This window comes from Carcharodon carcharias, chromosome 32, assembly GCF_017639515.1.
Source record: "Carcharodon carcharias isolate sCarCar2 chromosome 32, sCarCar2.pri, whole genome shotgun sequence".
Lineage (NCBI taxonomy): Eukaryota > Metazoa > Chordata > Chondrichthyes > Lamniformes > Lamnidae > Carcharodon > Carcharodon carcharias.
Genome location: NC_054498.1, coordinates 4,921,281 through 4,940,883, shown reverse-complemented (window position 1 = coordinate 4,940,883; position 19,603 = coordinate 4,921,281). Strand labels below are relative to the sequence as shown.

General features: G+C 43.7%; 1 protein-coding gene across 5 annotated transcripts in view; it reads right to left on the bottom strand.

Annotated features, from left to right (window-relative positions):
- Positions 1-19,603, bottom strand: part of crtc3 (CREB regulated transcription coactivator 3) — a 77,085-nt gene that overhangs the window by 7,293 nt on the left and 50,189 nt on the right. For 4 of the 5 annotated variants that reach the window (XR_005941844.1, XM_041178488.1, XM_041178489.1 and 1 more), the window contains 11 exons: positions 18,971-19,032; positions 12,684-12,749; positions 11,126-11,229; positions 10,187-10,222; positions 9,010-9,095; positions 7,474-7,523; positions 6,381-6,598; positions 4,934-5,226; positions 4,392-4,571; positions 2,759-2,914; positions 578-779 (listed from right to left, as the gene is read on the bottom strand). Coding sequence is in view for 4 of the 5 variants with exons in the window: in XM_041178488.1 (XP_041034422.1) it covers positions 578-779; positions 2,759-2,914; positions 4,392-4,571; positions 4,934-5,226; positions 6,381-6,598; positions 7,474-7,523; positions 9,010-9,095; positions 10,187-10,222; positions 11,126-11,229; positions 12,684-12,749; positions 18,971-19,032 (1,453 nt within the window). In the remaining variant the exon portion in view is untranslated. The remainder of the gene's footprint in view (positions 1-577; positions 780-2,758; positions 2,915-4,391; positions 4,572-4,933; positions 5,227-6,380; positions 6,599-7,473; positions 7,524-9,009; positions 9,096-10,186; positions 10,223-11,125; positions 11,230-12,683; positions 12,750-18,970; positions 19,033-19,603) is intronic. The other variant, XM_041178490.1, reaches the window with a different exon arrangement.

Below are 19,603 nucleotides of genomic sequence, written 5' to 3'. Positions count from 1 at the left end.
TGATCAGTAAGTCAGGGTTGTGTAATCAATTATGGACAGAGTTTCATCAATATATCCCCAAGTGTGTACAGCCTGTACTGCTCAGTAGGAGTTAATAAGTACAACAAAACCAACTTTCTCTTCCAAAATCTTGGTACCAAAGACAATGCGAAGAAATCTCTTTTACCACTTGAAATCTTCCAGTAAAATTCCAAGGGAACAAGGCAATTCCTAGGAAACATTCTTGATCTCAATTAGGTTAATATCAATGAGATGAATCGACAGCATCAAAAAAGGCCATTTGGCCCAATTGGTCTAAGCTGGTGCTTATCCTCCACACAAATCTCCTCCCACCCCTCTTCATCTCACCCTATCAACACAGTGTGATGAAAGGTCACTGATTTGAAATGGCAACTCTGTTCCTCTCTCTACAGATGTTCCCCAACTTGCTGACAGTTTCTGGCATTTTCTCTTTATTTCAGATTTCCAGCATCAACAGTATTTCGCCTTTGCTTCCATCGACCTAATTCTTCTATTCCTTTCTCACTCATATATTTACCTAGCCTCCCCAAGCCAATGTTAGCATTGGGTTGCTCACCTGTTAAAATGATGTTGGGGATATTCCCAGTGCAGGTGGAGTAAAGCAGGTTGGGTTTCAGCTGGGGTTGGTCTGGTAGGTTCCCGGTCAAACCCATCGAGGAGGCCTGGGAATAGTGCAGGCTGGAGCCCGTGTTATAGTAGCTGTTGCTGCTTATCGCCAAAGTGTTGACTGGGCTTTCCAACATGTTGAACTGCTCCAGCTGTGGGGTGGGGGGAAACGAAAGGGGGAAAAAGGACAGCCTTGAGAATTTTACCTCCGTTGTAGGGTAGTGTGGGTTGGGTAATTACTCCACGTATGGCCAAACTAAAGCATCTAGCAACCCAGTTCGAAGCAAGGGTAACTTAGCTTCATTTGAGCTTGCAGCATTGCCTCATTGGTGTGGCCTGTTTGAGTTCTGCAGCATTTACACTATCCCAATTCAAGAACAGCAGGATTGGTTAGCCATGACTCAGTGGGTCGCACACTTGCCTTTGAGCCAGAACATTGTGAGTTCAAGTCCCACTCCAGAGACATGAGGACAACAAGTCTGAGCTGATGCTCCCAATGCCGTACAGAGGGTGTGCTGCACTGTCAGAGGGTCAGTACAGAGGGTGTGCTGCACTGTCAGAGGGTCAGTACAGAGGGAGTGCTGCACTGTCAGAGGGTCAGTACAGAGGGAGTGCTGCACTGTCAGAGGGTCAGTACAGAGGGAGTGCTGCACTGTCAGAGGGTCAGTACAGAGGGAGTGCTGCACTGTCAGAGGGTCAGTACAGAGGGAGTGCTGCACTGTCAGAAGGTCAGTACTGAGGGACTGCTGCCCTGTCAGAGGTCCTGCCTTTCAGATAATACGTTAAAGCAAGGGCCCATCTGCTCTCTCGGGATGTAAGAGATCCCATGGCAATATTTCCAACAAAAGCAGGGGAGTTATCCTCACTGTCCTGGAAGATATTTATCCCTCAACCAACATCACCAAAATGGATTGTCTGGTCATGATCACACTGCTGTTTGTGGGAACTGGCTGTGTGCATATTGGCTGCCGTGTTTCCTACAGTAACTCCACTTCTGAACGTAATTACAGTTCAAAACTACGTCATTGGCTGTATAGAAATTCGGGTCGTTGAGGTTGTGAAAGGCACTATATAAATCCAAGTCTTTCTTTCTCAGTCGTTCAATGTATCAGCAGATTAATGGGGACCAAGATTTAAATTCCCTGGGGCTCCTTCCAACGAAGACAAAACTTGGACAATCCTGAAATACAGCATCTACTCAGGAGTGAACACGGACCAGTATATTTCTGTGCGAGGGTGTCAGAAATGTAAACTTTGACAGAAAATGGAGACAATTTTAGAAGGTAGATGCGGGGGAGGGAGACACAGTTTAACTTTAATCACTTTATTTAGGCGGGATGAAAGTACAGAACAGACTGCACAGGGAGACTGACTGAGTCAGTGAATTCAAGAGGAACATGTTTCCGATGGCTATGAGGTTTAGGGGACCTGGTATGTTTTGAGCTTCTGATCATGTGGGTAGAGGGCAGTGATACCTTCCACTCTTCCAGTTCCCTATGTTTATCTTTTGGGTGATCGCTGGAGGAGGTACTTTCAGGTGAGCTCAACGCAGCTCAGGAGATCACGAGGGTCACGGCTAAAGAGCAGGCAACAAGGAGGTGGATTGCTGTGGGCAGCAGGTAATCAGGAGCTGGGTCAGATTCCCATTTAATGCAGAGGTGCGAAAAAATTTCTTCTCTCAGAGGGTCGCTCGTCTTTGGAATTCTCTTCTACAGAGAGCAGTTTAGGCTGGGTCATTGACTATTCAAGGCCAAGTTAATAGATTTTTGATCGACGAGAGAGTCAAGGGTTATGGGGAGGGTGGGGGTCAGGCCGCAAAGTGGAGTTAAGCCCATAATCAGGTCAGCCATGATCTTACTGAGTGGCGGAGCAGGTTCGAGGGGCCGAATGGCCTACCCCTGCTCCTGTTTCTTATAATTTTGTTTTTACGCTGAGCTGCTCTTCTGAATTAAGCTAGCGAAAATCTAACAGTGGTTTGCAGCAAACACGGCTCACAGACTGATGGATGAACAGATGAAGGGGGCGGGCAAATGCAAACACCACAAGTTGTAGTTGGTTGAGATGAAGGCTGAGGGGATCACATCACGCTCTGATCATGAAGACACACAACCGTGTAAAATAATGAGCATACCATAACCCGATCACATTCTGACATCGCTAGACTGTGGATCTCCATAGGTCTGCTGATGGCAAACTTCCATACCTGCTGTGACAAAGGTTTGGCCTGTCTGGCAACCAAGTGCTGCTCAAAATAGGGATCACTGAAGATGTTATCCATTGTGTCATTCTGTCAAAGTGAACAAAGTGGAGATAAAGAACAGTTTGTGCAAAAAGCTTTAAATAATATTTCATTAAATCCACTCCTGTGTTAATGTAACATAATTCAGGTTATTTTGTGTAAATAGTACTGTAAAAATTTGCTCATTACCTCTATTACCTAAACATTATAAACAAATAAAAATCAGTTCAGGTAATGTCAAATCCAGCTGGCTTTCTTAACACTGAGCAGATAGATTTAGCCTAGTTACTATTATAATTTGGGATTTTAATTAGTAAACATAAGAGCGATTGTACAATCTATTTCATTCCAGATTCCTTTCTGACAAACAGGAATCCAGGAGTTGTCTTATTCCATTCGCCCAGCAGGGGGCTTAGCTGAAACAAATTGTGCATGCTGAAAGTGTCTTCTCATTCAGCCTGCTGACTATTGGCTGAGCCAAAACACTTGACTTAAAGCTGATGATTGAGAGTTTTCAGTCTTCCACACAGAAGTTGAGCTATGAGATGGTCAGACAGCAGCAGAAATTTGTTTGCACTTTAAATCTGAACCAGCTAGATTAGAATAACAGCTTGAAAGTGAGGCTCTGATTAGGGTGTCAGTAATGCTGCCTCATGATAAGTTCTCAGGTTCCTCCCCATCTCTGTAACCTCATCCAGTCTTACAGCCCACTCAAATCCCTGCACATCTCCAATTCTGCCCTCTGGCGCATCCCCGATTTTAATCGTTCCACCATTGGCATCCATGCCTTCAGCAGCCTGGGCCCTAAGCTCTGGAATTCTCCCTCTAAACCTCTCTGCTTCTCTATCCTATTAAGAAGCGCCTCATCATCCACCTCTTTCACCAAGCTTTTATACCCCTTTATATGGCTTAGTGCCATATTTTTGTTTGATAATCACACCTGTGAAAAGCCTTGGGATGTTTTACTACCCAAAAGGTACTATATAAATGCAAGTTGTTGCCACTATTCTTTCTCCATAAAATGAAGAATGTACTAATTTCACTGTTCACACTATGAAAGCTTTAAATTACTCATTTGTTTGTAAAATAATCCATGCGCTGATTTACAGTTGTGTCACCTCAGCAGCATGTATGACAACAGAGTTATTAATAGGTTAAGTGAACTGACAGAATAGTGGCGAATGGATTTCAATACAGGCAAAGTATGGAACTTGAAAGGATGGGACTGGGTACTTTCTAAATGGTGAAAAGCTAGAAGCAGTGGGGACACAGATTTGGGGGCTCAGGTACCTAAATCATTAAAATATCATAGACAATAAGAGGTTAATGGAAAGCTGGCCTTTATATCTCAAGGACTAGAAGACAAGGGGGTAGAAGCCATGCTTCAGTTATACAAAGGCCTGGTTAGACAACACCTGGAGTACTGAGAGCAGTTCTGGGCACCTCCCACAGACACAGACATAATCTATATCTATCTATATATAAAATATATATCCACTGTAATATTCAATGACTGATCACTTACAGTGGGAGAGTGCAGCTCTATTGTCGATGGTTGAGAGAGGTGATGAAGAGGAGACATTGACGACTGGCCCTGTAGATGCTGTGGTTGCTGCACCTTCTGCTGGGACTGGTGGAGTTGCTGATAGAGGGGATAAGGTGGTAGGTGCTCCATTGTCATATTACTCGTATCCAAGGCAACTCCCTGTGAACCAAGCAGCAGATTTAGTGTGCGTTTTGGGGACAGAAACAGCTGACTTCTCTCCCAGTCCATTTGCAGGGAAAGCTGTACACAGCATCCCTTCCCCCACAAGCCAATCGTGATGTTGTGGTGATACCTGTTTCCAAACTGGCAGCATAAATGAGAACGATGTGTCTCTCCTCTTCCCCTGTTCAGCCGTCTAGGCCACTGACAAGACAGGGCTGGGCACATGAATGGTTCAGTGAGCCAGAGCCGGCAGAAACACACTGGCAACTGCAAACCCCTGCACCAACGTGGAAACCTCCTATTACCAGAATATAACTGCACCCACTGAGACACATTTGGAAGGAGTTTATCACTCTTACCTGTGCAATTGAAGACAGCGTCGGTGACATTGTTGGTGAGAACTGTTTGCTCAGCAGCCTTCGAGGTTCCATCCCTGGCGAGAGGGTCAGCGGGCTGACCGGCGTCTGCCGTCGCCGTGGCGAGCTCTTCAAGGCGGTTGGTATGGACGGGTTGCTCAGTGATGACCGTAGTGAGGAGTGGATGGAGGGGTTGCTGAGGGAGTGGTTGTTTAAAGAGGACTGCAGCACTGAGTTGCTGAGTGAAGCCTGTATTGATGGGTTACTCAGAGAGCTGTGCAAAGAAGTGGACAGGCCTAGAAAAAGGGGAAGAGTCAAAAAACTGAAATGGTTTTAATCATAAGCTCACCAGGATCTGAAACGCACTGCCTTGGCCCACGGCTATGGGCCAAGAGCTGGAAAATGGGATTAGTGTAGTTAGATCTTTGGTGACCGGCGCAGGCACGATGGGCCGAATGGCCTCCTTCTGTGCTGGAAACGTCTATGAGTCTAACTTTCAAAGGGGAGTTGTATAATGCTGAAAAAGGAAGGGTCTGTAGGGCTTTGGGCAGAGAGCTAGGGAGGAATGGGACTAATTGGATTGTTCTTTCAAAGGGCTGGCCCAAGCATGATGGGCTGAATTACCATCTTCTGAGCTGTAGAATTCTAAACGTTTCAGTAAATATGGTTGCACGAGACAAGAACACATCTACATTAACTCCACTCACCAACTTGGTAAGCATATTCTCAATGTGGAATTGAATATGATCATAAGAAATTCCTATACAACTGCAAGGTTCCAGGTTGAATCCTCTGTGTGCTGAATTAGCTGGCAGTACAGGTACTAGGATCACCCTCACTGTTCCCGAGCTCCCACTGAGGGGGTACTGGGGAATCTCACCAGTGACCTGTGCTGGGTAAGGCTGGTTTGTGGCCAGTCGGCAAGGCTGTGATATCTTACACAGCCTCTGACTGATGGGACTCGGGTCTGGTGGCCCCCGGTGAAGCTGTTGCTCATCATGGCTGGATGTCAGGCTGCCCAATTTAGGTGGGGAATGCTGCCGGTTTCCTGCACCTTCCCCGCAACATTCACCCATGGTCAGTTTCCAGGAATTACCCAGGATAAGGGGTACGATCCCAGGCTGAACATTGTCGTGCTCCCTACCCAGCAGCTTTGTAGGTCAATAATGTTGACAGGATTATTCTCCTGTCTGGAACTGAACCAGGTCCTTCCTAGTCAGTTATGGAAAGTGGTGCCTTTATTCGTCGTACCTTGGGATGGTTACGTGTGAATAGTTCTGCTTGTAGGCAAATCCCAACTAATACCTGAGCTAGTCAACACACTTCGTGGCTTTCAAAAGTCAGGCATGCCATCACCCAAGCGTTGCTCCCCAACAGATAAGAAAAACAATTAAAAATGGCTCGTAAAAGTAGCATCAATCATACCCCTCTGCACAAACAGTTCCCTCACCTGGAGAGCTGCTGATGCCCAGGTGTGTCATGGTGGCAGCCAGGTTGCTGGTGCTGTTGCCTCCGCTGATGTTGGGGAAGGTACTGTCCTCGGGGTCCAAAGGGATTGGCAGAGGTGATGGGAAGTGAAGGTTTGTGAGGTCGGGTAGAGAGCCTCCTGTGTTTAGTGACCCTTGAAAGTGTGACAACCCGACATTCTGGTCTGGGGATGGATAGATACTTGGAGGAGGGAATCAAAACACAATTATGCCAAGTTTAAATCAAAATGCTTGCATTTTTGTGGCATTTTATCACATCTGAATGCACTTCACATATGAGTTACATTTTCAGTGAAGTGCCTACATAACTATTTCAGCAGCAAAGTGTCGCCGTCAGAAAGGCAACTGAGCAGCTGATTTGTATTTGGTTCAGGCAGTACATCCTTTCCATCAATACAGTATACCCTCAGTATGGCGCTGTGGTGTTAGCCTACATTATACATTCAAGTCAGAGAATGGGACTTAACACAAATCTATTGAAATAAAAATCATCACCAACAACAACGCATCCAAAACAGATATTATAACAAATCGCACTGCAAAAATAAATATGGCACAGATTGTTTTAAACAAAAATATAATGATTGTACTGGCTATTATGGAAAGACTTTTATTGAACTTAAGTGATAGGATAGTAATTTGTGACAACGTGAGGCCTGTTCAGCATCATGTCTTCTCACAGTGTGGTGACACTGGGCCATGAGGTTTCCGAAATCGAATTCAGGTCACAGGTGGCAAATCAGCTCCTAGTGGCCTCCGATAGTTGCCTTCATTAGCCTCAGGTGTGTTGCAGCACAGGTCACACTTTATCTTACGGGTGGAAAGTGGAGAGATACTGGGTGAGGATTTCATAGCAAAACCCTTACATCAGTGCAGTATCTCATTGCACCTCAAAGTACAGAGCATATGAATTATTTTTGCAGTGAAGCCAAACACAATGACCATTTAAACACAGCAAGATCCTACACCCACTCACTCACTGATGACAGGAATCACCTGCCATTCTGTTTCAGGGAACATAGCAAGCCTAATCCCAATGAGACCAAATCGACTCACCTGATGCCAGGGACTTCACAGGACTTGGGACGTGACAACAAGGACTGAACCTGAGGAACAGAGTAAGTAAAAAAAAAAATCCGTATCACCTTGGGTGCTCAAGGTTTTTGAGAGGAGCTTCACCAGTTCAACATTTTAGCCACAATGGAGAAGAAACCAACACCTGCATGTAGAAGGCGCAAGGGAAAAAGATATACTGTCTGCTAGTCCTAACTTCAGTTAATCAACTAAGAAAGCAGCATGCACTTGAGGTGCACTTGGACCTGCATAAATTCTTGCTCAGGGTCCTTTTGTTAATGCACTTTAAATAGGGGAAATAACACTGGACAGAGCTTGGGTTAGAATCAGAAACAAGACAGGGGAAGCAGCAAATAAAACACACACACATTGGTGAAAATCTGAAATCATAACAGAAAAGGTTGGAAACACATAGCAGGTCAGTTTGCACCTGTACAAAGTGGAGGATAGGCCAACATTTCTCTCTGTGCCCGTAGAGTTCCAAGATTTTTTTGTGATTTATCTGTAAATCTTTTCAAATTTCACATTTTGCATTGGTTGCTGAAGCTATCTGCAAACAACTGGTCTCTGCTTTTGTCCAACACTTCTAATTCCCTCGACATTTTCAAACTCTCGTAAAGTTTGCTACACGATATTCCTGGAGGGTAGTACAGCCAACACTTTTGGAATATAGGAACGAGATGATGCCATTCAGCCCATCGAGTCTGTTCTGCTGTTCAATTAGATCCTAGCTGATCCGTCACTCAACCCCATTTTCCTGCCTTTGGTCCACTTCCAGTAATACCCTTAACTGATAAAAAGTAAGTTAGTTGACAGGTAAGTGATTCTTTCCTCATCTCTGGCCTCCACTCTCTGCCTGCACCACAGTCCTTCTCATCTCCCTTTCTATTTAATCAATAATATAGTTACAATTCCTCTTGTCCCCCTCCCAGCCCCAGATCCTCTGTCCCATGCTCCCTTCATCCTCAATGCACTGTAATCAAGACTTATCTCCAATTCATTTGTTCTCAGGGTCTCAAAACTGAAACTCCTTCCCTGCCACCTTTTCCTCTCTCCGACATTTTACAACCTGTTAAAACCCGCACTTGGTGTCACTTAATCGCCTTCTCTCCAATTCTTCTCAACCCAAGTGACGTCCAGCAATCTGGACCTTCACCTGGGATGTCCGCCACAGACCTGGGGGGTTGTGGGGGTGGCAGGTGGCGGAAGAGGGGGGCGTGGATAAAAACAACCATTTAATTCGCAGTTGCTCAGCACAGACATTATTAGGTCATGTTTGTAACCCTTAATAGCAGAACTAAAACTGGTGCTTTCCCACATAATGAAAAAAGAAAATCTGAATTTCCCAAATATGATTCGTCTAAAATTTGAGCCTTGTCATAGCTGAGGAGTCAGCATTGAGTGGGAACGGCTACACAAATAGAGCATGGAATTGTGGATTCCAAAATAAAGATGCAGAAAATTGAAGCAGTGATTATGTGTTTGTTAAAACCAGTTATGCTGCAATCTGCCACTCACCTTCGTTGCTTCCCATAGCTGTTTTGGTAAAGGTTTGTTCAGCTTTAAGAGACTGTCTTCATTTGTCAGGACCGGGAATGAAAAGACTGAATAAAAAGCAGTAATCTATTAATAATGCAATGAGGATGGTGAAAATTAAGATCGGAAACAAAAATAAAACAAAAGTAAGTGATTAGGATAATATGAAACCATTTCATAATCGAACATTGAATCGATTACTGAAATAATTAATCGATCACTATTATCGATTAACTGGGAGCCCAGGCTCTGTTTAATGTCATGTTGATATTTCATTCTGGATGAAGAAGAAAGCTTAGACTTTGAGAGAACGCCTCTAAGTATATCAGTGTCCCTTTCATAACTAATTGACAGTGTCACACGCACAAAAAAAAAATTTTTAAAAGGTGAAAACTTTCCAGTTTCAAGAACACAAAACTTCCCTGAATGCAACGTGGATAAATGATGAGAGCTCAACTTAAAGGGACCTGGTAGATCACAGCTGCAATTTGACAGGAAGGTAATTTGGGACTGCCAGGGATTGCTCTGTTAAAAGTTTCTAGTTACAAGGGAAAACCTGAGTTCGGAAGGTGGCTGCTCGATGTAGGCGGATGGCCACTAGTCATCAACTGAATTTTTGACATAAAATTTCCCCTTTTCCTCTGAAAGTTCTGCCCCTTTGCTAAGCTATGGATCCAAGAGTACTGACAACTCTCCTGTACCCTGCCCAAAAAATCTTATACCAAGCCTACAGCATAGAAACATACCATTCTTTTTGAAATGTGGTGGATATTAGTGTGTAGGCAAAATGACCAGTGACAACCTTTATTATTTTGACTGAGGACAAGAGACATGTTTACTCCACTTATTGGTAACAAGATGGATTCAGACGAAGGACCTCCAGCTATTGGATTTTATCCTCACTGTATATCAATTGTACCAACTCCCCATAACACATTCCTCTTAAATGAGCAGGTTACATGTCCCAAGTTCTTAATTACCCCGATATCTAGTGACAGGACAGATTAAAGTCATGGCCCATGAGTTAAACTGGGAATTAACCGTCTCAATAGCCTCAGGTCCTGGACATAGACTCCTTTGCAATATTTCCAATTACTGAAATAACTTCAGGCTGCACACGAACTTTCAACAAAACAAACCAAGGTCTATTTGAACTCACCTTCCCCCAGACTGTCCATCTCATCGCAGTAGTTTACTGCAAAAACAAAGAGAACACAATCACATAACTGAGTGTGTCACCAACCGGAAAGCAGTGATAAAGCAGTTGAGTTTCATCATTTCAATAAGATAAATCCCAGTGACAATTTTACCTTTCTGAAGCTTAAAAAATTACAAATTTTACTACAACCACTGGGCTAAAAAAAACAAAAATGTTTTGTTAAAATTCTCTTTTGACGGCCCTTTTCACCCTACAACACCCAACCTGGGAATAATTTCATGGTCCACTGGTAGCTCACCATTCTTCATGTGCCAACCCGAACAATGATTGGTGCCAGGTTATTCCACCATGAAAAGCATCACAGCCACATTCAACCCAACCATCACCAGATAACCACGCACAGGAGGACCAGCAGACTACAAGCAGGATTGATAGAAACAGGAGCAGGAGTGGGCTATATGGCTCCTAGGGCCGGCTCTGCCATTCAATATAATCAAAGCTGATCATTTAGTTCAACTTTCTCACTCTGTTCGCACCCGTCCCCATCACCCCCATATTCCTTGATTCCCTTAAGTGTCCAAAAAGCTACCAATCTCTATCCTGAATACATTTAATGACTGAGCATCCACAACCCTCTGGGGTACAGAATTCCAAGCTTCACACACCTCAAAGAAATTTCTCCTCATCTCAGGCCCAAATGGCTGTCCCTCATCCTGAGGCTATGTCGCCTTATTCTAGATTCTCCAGCCAGGGGGGTAAACAGCCTCTCAAGCATTTACCTTATCAAGCCCTCAAAGAATTTTGTACGTTTCGATGAGATCACCTCTCATTCTTCTCAACGCCAGAGAGTCTAAACCCAACTGACTCAATCTTCCCCCCTCCGAACTCTGACCGCTTTTAATATTTCAGGCTGCCAGAAGAAATTCTGCAAGACCTCACCAGGCCGCCGATCCTGCTGTGGAAACAACTGGTTCCCTCCCATGAAGGCATCTTGCGGACTGGGATTCAGAGCACTGGTATGCAGAGCAGAGTCAGAGTTTGTCCTGTTGAAGTGATGAGGAGAGTGTGAGTGAAAGAAAATAAATTAAAAAAGACTAGGCATTTATATGGAGACTTTCATCACCTCAGGACATCCCAAAGTGCTTGAAGTGCTTTCAAAACGTAGATAATGTTGCAGTATAGGAGTTGTGACAGTAAATATGCACACAGCGAGTTCCCACAGCAGCGTAATAATGAATCTGCTTTTTTAAGTGATGTTGAGTAAGGAATAAATAAAGACAAGGACATAGGGAACTGCTCTTCTTTGAAATAGTGCCATTGGATCTTTTACTGAGACACCAAGAGAGGAAATAAACCCCTCAGACAGTGCAACAGTCCCTCAATGCTGTACTGGAAGTGTCAGCTTAGGTACTTGTGCTCAAGTAGCTGGAGTGGGACTGGAACCCATGACCTCCTGACTCAGAAGCACGAGCTTTACCCACTGAGCCACAGCTGACAATGAGGAGGGAGGCCACTGTAGACAGGTCTATTTGGGTAACAGGTAGCAGAGAACATAAGATGTTGGGGGAATAATAATCCTCCCAAACACTACAATGATTAAGTCATAAATAACGACCACATCGAAAACTCTTCCAGCAGATTTTTTTTTTAAAGTAAACACATTTCACTTTGTCCATCAGTGAACTGTTTCACTATTGGGGGCAGTGAGAATTTGTTAAGGCTGCAATTAATTATTCTAATTTATTTATTTTGTTACTGAAAACTAATCAGGTCCACAGACAGCTCACAAACTAAATTTGTTGCTATAAATCCAACTCTGGTCTTGTTCCATCACAGCTGTAAGTACAGTAAGCTATTGATTTCTGTCCTTATTACAGTAGAGCAGACACAGCACCGACAGGACACCATGACAACAGGACTAACCCATCCGACCATGTGCCTCTAAATTTCCAAATTCATTACTGCCTTGCCTAAGAACTAGGAGCCTCTCAAACGCGTGAGGAAGCAGTGCTGTCAACACTTGGGATTTTATTAACGACACGCTATTTTTGAGTTATTAAACATAACTCAGATGGACTGAAGGGAGAATAGCCTCTTTTTCTCTCCCTCCCCATTCCGCCTGCTCAATCTCACGAGTCGTGTTCACTGAACAATGGTGATGAATCAAAGTCTTTAACAAAATCTCAAGTATTTAGAAAGTCACCCGAGGACATTGAGGAGACCCTTGCTGGTCTGAACAGCACCATTTGGCGGCAGAATGGGTATTGGTAGGCGACCGGGAAGGGGTGGGGGGAATAAAGAAAATTGGGAGTGCCGGTGGACGAGAAGTAAAAGTAACACACCATTGATATGATAGAGGTCTGCTGATTACTAGGAGCACAGTCCTTAATAACCCGGAACTGGGATTGCAGAAAACCCTCCTGAAAAATGCAGGTCATAATTCTAAAGGCAGTGAGAGAGAGCCCTGTTCAGGAGTAAGATTGTGAAAACGTGTCACCTGCTGAGGGCCGAGATCAGTCTCAATCCAGGCGGTTTCTCCTCGTTTCCCCATGGCAGGATGCTCCTTCACAAAGCAAAAAAAAAAAAGGACAAAACAGAGAGGTCTTGATTCACTTTGACTCTCCACATAGGAGTGCGTTAGTGAGAGAGAGACACACAGAGAGAAAACGGGAGACAGCAGCAATCTAGTGCAGTCTATGGTTATCAGGAGCGAAGGGAGAAATAGCGAAAGAAATGATACCACCAGATGTGATTTGTTTTAGGGAGGAATGTTAGTACAACATCCAAACTGTACTGGTCCGGTAAACTGGAGAGACCAAGGCATGAGGTGACTTGATACAAACACCGAGTGTTAGCTTCACTCTGAGCCTATTGAAATCAGTTCCTCCCTTTCCTGAAGATGCTGGCTCTTCCGGGTTACAGACCCACCCTCTAGTACTTAGCATAAATGACCACATAGTCAGAAAGGTGGAAAGGATCATCGGAGCCACCCATACTCACCTTACTTTTTGAACAATGTTACCTCGTCGACAATGTGCCCCCTTGCCCCCACCCCTTTCCTAATCACAAGTAACATTAACTCCAGGGGAGGCAACCACTAGAGCCTATACAGTGAGCTGTTCAACCACATGGGCATCACATGTTGAATCCTGACTACAACAGTTGCTTTTTAACAGTGGCCACTGAGAGAGGGAACACATGTGAATGGTGTTGTTGGAAATCGATAAATGCTACCCAATGCTTTACCTGCCCTCGAATGGAGACAGCGCAGAGAGAGCTTTACTCTGTATCTAACCCCGCGCTGTACCTGTTCTGGGAGTGTTTTATGGGGACAGTGTAGAGGGAGCTTTACTCTGTATCTAATCCAGTGCTGTACCTGTCCTGGGAGTTTTTGATGAAGACAATGTAAAGCAAGCTTTACTCTGTGTCTAACCCCATGCTGTACCTGCCCTGGGAGTGTTTGATGGGGACAGTGTAAAGCAAGCTTTACTCTGTATCTAACCCCATGCTGTACCTGTCCTGGGAGTGTTTGATGGGGACAGTGTAGAGGGAGCTTTACTCTGTATCTAACCCCGTGCTGTACCTGTCCTGGGAGTGTTTGATGGGGAAAGTGTAAAGGGAGCTTTACTCTGTATCTAACCCTGTGCTGTACCTGTCCTGGGAGTGTTTGATGGGAACAGTGTAGAGGGAGCTTTACTCTGTATCTAACCCCGTGCTGTACCTGTCCTGGGAGTGTTTGATGGGGACAGTGTAGAGGGAGCTTTACTCTGTATCTAACCCTGTGCTGTACCTGTCCTGGGAGTGTTTGATGAGGACAGTGTAAAGCAAGCTTTACTCTGTATCTAACCCCATGCTGTACCTGTCCTGTGAGTGTTTGATGGGGACAGTGAAGAGGGAGCTTTACTCTGTATCTAACCCCATGCTGTACCTGTCCTGGGAGTGTTTGCAGGGCATATTGTACAGGGTGCTGCACTCCAACTCTTTACTCTGGATCTGGAATGGGAAATGTTCCATTCCTTGACGTGAACCGTGGAATCGGGCTGGGTTGGTGGGTCAGGCATGAATCCAAATGGGCTTGGCCTCAATTCAGAAATACCAAATGTCAAAATGGCCAAACTATTTGTTGTTGGTTTTAAACGTCCTTTTTGTTACACAGAACTTACTCCCTGTTCATAACTACCTGCCGATTGTGGGTTAATGATAGTCAGAGTCCTCACAATTTTGGGTAAGTATTCTGCTAAGGCATGTGGGCACCACGCAGGATCCAATGACCAACTGGCTGCCCAAACATTACAAAAGAATGTGGGGGGGTAATCAGATGTCTAGAAGCCATTGCCTCTTATGTGCTCCCCACATATATTTTAAAAGAAAGACTAGAATTTATATAGCACCTTTCATGACCTCACGACATCACAAAATGCTTTAAAGCCAATGAATTAATTTCTGAAGTGCAGTTACTGTTGTCGGAAGCTAATCTGCTGGATTTTGCTGTGTGCAATGTAATAATGGTCAGATAATCTGTTTCATGTTGTTTGAGCAGAAAAAGTACTGGCCAGGATATCAGAGAGAACTCCTCGGTTCTTATTTGAAAAAGCCCCATGGGATCTTTTGCATCTGTTTAAGAGGGCAGATGGGGCTTTACGTCTAATCCAAAAGACGGCACCTGACAGTGCAGCATTCCGTCAGTATTGCACTTGAGCGTCAGCACCTTACTCTGTACTCATCTGAACACAGGCACATCTGGGGTGTGGAATTAACTAAGGAGCAGGAAATGATCAAAATTCACAAGAGGGGAAAGACTAACTTTAAAAAAAAGCTTCAGAAAAATTCTGATAAATACTGCTCAGATTTCATAACCTGCTAGCATAGAGAAAGGGACACACACACACACACACACACACACACACACACACACACACACACACACACACACACACACAACCAGAGAGAGAGAGAGGGATGTATGAAAAGACTACATTCTAAAACTTAGCTGCCAATGGCAAGCATCACAGGATCAGCCAAATTTAGTTATGTCCTGGGTCTTCACTCTTAACCTCGCTACAACAGGCAAATCGGACAAGTGTAATGATAGGAAAATGAATATTTTTGTAAATAGTTTTATGTAGGATTTTAGTTTATGTGTCTGTGTCTTGCATTGATCTCATCCACACTGTGAGGCCATTGCAGTCAGAGCAGAGGATTCTTCTCACCTTGGTAGGCTATGTTTTATGTACTGCGATCACACAACCCACTTGGATTCCTATTCTTTGTGACACAGAGCATCACGGTGAATATTCCTACACTGCCTCTCTCCAGCCTGGATCTGATCAATGATTTGTGCATTGCTTTGCCCAGCCTTCCTCTATATATCTGACAGGGAGGGTATTTAAAAGCTTGAGAGTGGTAGTGGTGGGCAGGATGTGGTGGTGGTAGGGGAGGATTACACTGAAATCAAACGGCTTTGCATAAACATATCTCACTGAAACCCTAGTGGAATCATGTCACACCACACTGAGCATCGAGCTGAGATCAAGTTTGTTAATAGTAGTTAGCACAAGCTTAAGTCTTAACAAGCACAGAATTTCCTTGGCAGACTCTGGTTAACAGGAGTTAGTAACCAGCAAGATTCATGTTATTCATGGAATTTTTTTTTTTAAAATGAAGGAAGAAGACAGTGTTAAGTAAAATAAAATGAGAATGAGCATTTCTTAAACTAAAGTGCACATTTACAATAAAAACAGACTGTACAAATATTATTACATATTTACACAAGGAATGGCTGGTGCTCAAACCAAACTGGCAGATGTACAAACGCACAGACCTCTGGTTTCAGATTTTTTTTGTCTTATTTCTGGTACCAGAAGCAGCTCAGCTCTCGACATCATGAACCCCTGAGAAGAATCACTTTGCCAGTTCCCACGAGTTTGTTACAGGGGCTTGGCTACACAATGCAGTGTGGGTGCCCAAAGATCAAGACTGGGACCAAGGGCATGTGCAAAGTTCACATTGCACTTGGTAATCGTGAGTTTCAATTTTCTGCCCAATATCCTCCTTCCTTCGAGCAGAGGCTGGGATACAGTCCCACTAGATAACCCCTTGCCACCCTCCCACCCTGACCCCCCAACTGTATATCACACTCAAGTGATGATCCACGTGACACTGAATGTCTGCAAGTGGCTTGGCTGTGCTGGAGGAACCTGAAATTTACCCAGTCCATTTCTCAACCAATGTTCACACACATGCACTTCCTAACAATCGAGATCGTGAGCCCTCAGCCTCTTCCCGAGACCAGGACACTGGGCCCAAATCCTGGAACTCCCGAAAAACACTGCTGGTGTACCTACACCAGATGGACTGCAGCGGCTCCATAAAGTAGCTCACCACCACCTTCTCAAGGGCGATTAGGTATTAGCAAGGCCAGTATTTATTGCCCATGAGACCCACATCTCATGAATGAATTAAAAAAAAGCCTAAATGCAGCACCACAGCTGAAATCAACTAAATTAGCACATAAACAGGGAAGAAACCCTTCTGAAACCTATTTAGCTTTCCTTTATGGAACAAATCCCTCAATTTATAGGAAATGGTGGGGGTGAGGAATTAAAGAAAATTGGGCTTACATTTGTGTGAGCCCCATAATCACACCTCAGAAACATCTTACAGCACTTCACACAGAATGAATTACTTAAACATGCAATGGCCGTTGTAATACAGGAAATCACAAAAAAATAGCCTTTTCTGCAAATCTAGATCCTATAGACAGCAGCCGGATTAATAACCAGTTAACATAGAGAGACGATTGTCAGCTCGGACATTGAGAGAACTCTCTATTGTTCTAACACTGCCAAGTCTATGTAGTTTAGCATTTCCATATAATGGCATCTTTGACAAAGATACATGCTCTCAGTACTGCTCTCAGGCCTGGAGTGTGTGCTCCAATCCTGGAGTATGAATCTTCTGACTCAGAGGCAAGAATACTACCAACTGAAAACAAGCTAACACACCCAAGTTTAAAACTAGACTGTCAACATGTCTGGGCACATGATTGCGAGAATCTCTCAAGGGAGTTGGTAGTAGACAAGGGTTATTCAAGGTCTCGGGAATTTATTTATGTCTAAGAAAGACAGGTTTGTTCTCTTTGGGATAAAGGAGATGGTGAGGTGACCCATTAGTGTTTTTCATCGTTATTCTTCCCAGTGAAGAGGGCATTAGGGACACAAGCCAGAAATGAGGAAGTCAGGAATATGAAGAGAGATCAATAAAAACTATTTCACCCAAAGGTCAATCGAGTTGCAGAATAAATGTTGAGAAATAGGCTTTTAATGCGGGCTCAAGAAGCAATTCAACGTGCTCCAAGAGAATGAAAGGATCGAATGGTATAATAGGAAGCTAGGGCGATGTCAAAGATGTCACTCAGCCCAATATCCTTTTCCCATTTTAAATATTGTTACTTTCCTGACATTCCAGAACTTTCATTAACCGAAGATTACAGGAGCACCGTAACTCAAGTAGTCCCAAGTACTGCAAGCAACTTGAGGAAGAACCCTCAAAGGGCAGCACAGGTCTGCGGTCTTGCTTTGCTCTGTAAAGGGCCAGTGCTACATTGGGCTGTACCTTCCTCGGCTGCGTTCCCACAGAGTCGGACTGCCTTTGACACAGGTTTTGCAATGTGCATTCAGCAATGAATTAGAACATAAAATATTCAGGGCTGAGCTGAAATTTACAGTTCTGAAGTTTCACTGTATGGTCAATCCAAATCAGGCTTATGTTCATCCTTGTAGCATTGAGCTACTCAATGCAACTCCAACCTCCGTTTGTGGAAAACTTTCATGTGTTTGAGCAAATTCTGATTTTGTACTATTCCTCTTGTGTTCGAGGTGGTTTAAGAGTGGGTTAGTTACACTGTACAGTTAACCTTCCTACAATGGTGCAAATTCCGGTTACGCAGCAGATTTTTTATTCCTTTAATCTTAAAGTTGACCCACTCTCACTGTGTCTTATATGGAAAATGGCCACTTCAGTGAGGTGCCAGAGTGAGTTAGTTGAAGCGGTCCCCAGCAAGAAACAGATGAAGTTGCTGGCAGAAATAAATAATCCCCAAATTTAACACTTGGCACAAATCAGCAGCACACCGGCACAAGTGTTGGTTTGAGAAACTTCACTGAATAAACACTGTAATAAATGAACATTCCTCTTCTGTCTTCTGTACAATAATACAGCAGAGGAGGTGGCCATGCCAGCTCTTTGAAAGAACTATCCAATTAGTCCCACTGCTCTGTTCTTTCTCCTTAGCCCTGCAGTATTTTTATTTTCAAGTTATTATCAAATTCACTTTTGAAAGTTAATGAATTTGTTTCCATTGCTTTTTCAGGCAGCACATTCCAGATTAAATTCGCTGTGTAAATAAAAACTCTCACTTCCCTCTTTTTTTTGGACAATTATTTTAAATGTGTCCTCTGGTTAACATTTGTCCTGCCAGTGGAAACAGTTTCTCCTTGTCCAATCTATCAAACTTTCTCATAATTTTAAACACCCCTGTTAAATCTCTCCTTAACCTTCTCACACTGATATCTGTCTCTAGCACAGTCTTCAAATCAAGTCCCAGCAATAACTTGTTTCTGCATCAGCCCCGGCAGTTAACCTCTCAAGTCTCATTCAGAATTAAGGAGCATTCGTCGGTGCAAATTCAACACAGTAACAACTTGGTGCAGGATTGAAAAATTTATAAGAGAATTTCCGATATAAAAGGCATCACAACAAACATGGAATCATGAATTGACTTACCGTCTCCAACTTGTATCTGGTGGTGGAGAGAGATACACTGATCCATATGGGGAGCTGCCAAGGTGCAAACGTTAAGGAAAAGCTGAGTTTCAGCAGCATCAAGAATTTCATTCAGTGCTATAGGGGCAACACATAAAATATAGAAACTTGGGAGGTGGGTGACACAATGAAGTAGACATTAAACCTTCAACTCTGGGGCCTTGGTTTAAATCCAGGCCAAACTGATGAATTGAAACTCTCTCTTTACGTATTACTGGCTTAACGGTTGCGAAATGAATTTGGCAATCTCAACAGCAGAATTTATATTTATGTAAGCACATTTATTAAACCTGCATAATGCTTTACAAGAGGACAACTGCATTTATATATGAACACAACACAGGCATTCCAATCAGACAAAAAATAGACACCAAGCCAAAGAAAGAGATAGGTCTGGTGTAGGATGCAGATATGGAATGGGGCGATGCCACAAACAAGAATTAAATGTGAGGATGAGAATTTTAAATTGGGGTACGGGGAGCTGATATACATCAGCAAAGATAGGGCGGATATGTGAGTGGGACCAGAAATTGATTAAAAAAAAGACACTGAGCCATATTGAGAGATGTGACCAAGAGTTTGACAGAGGAATTG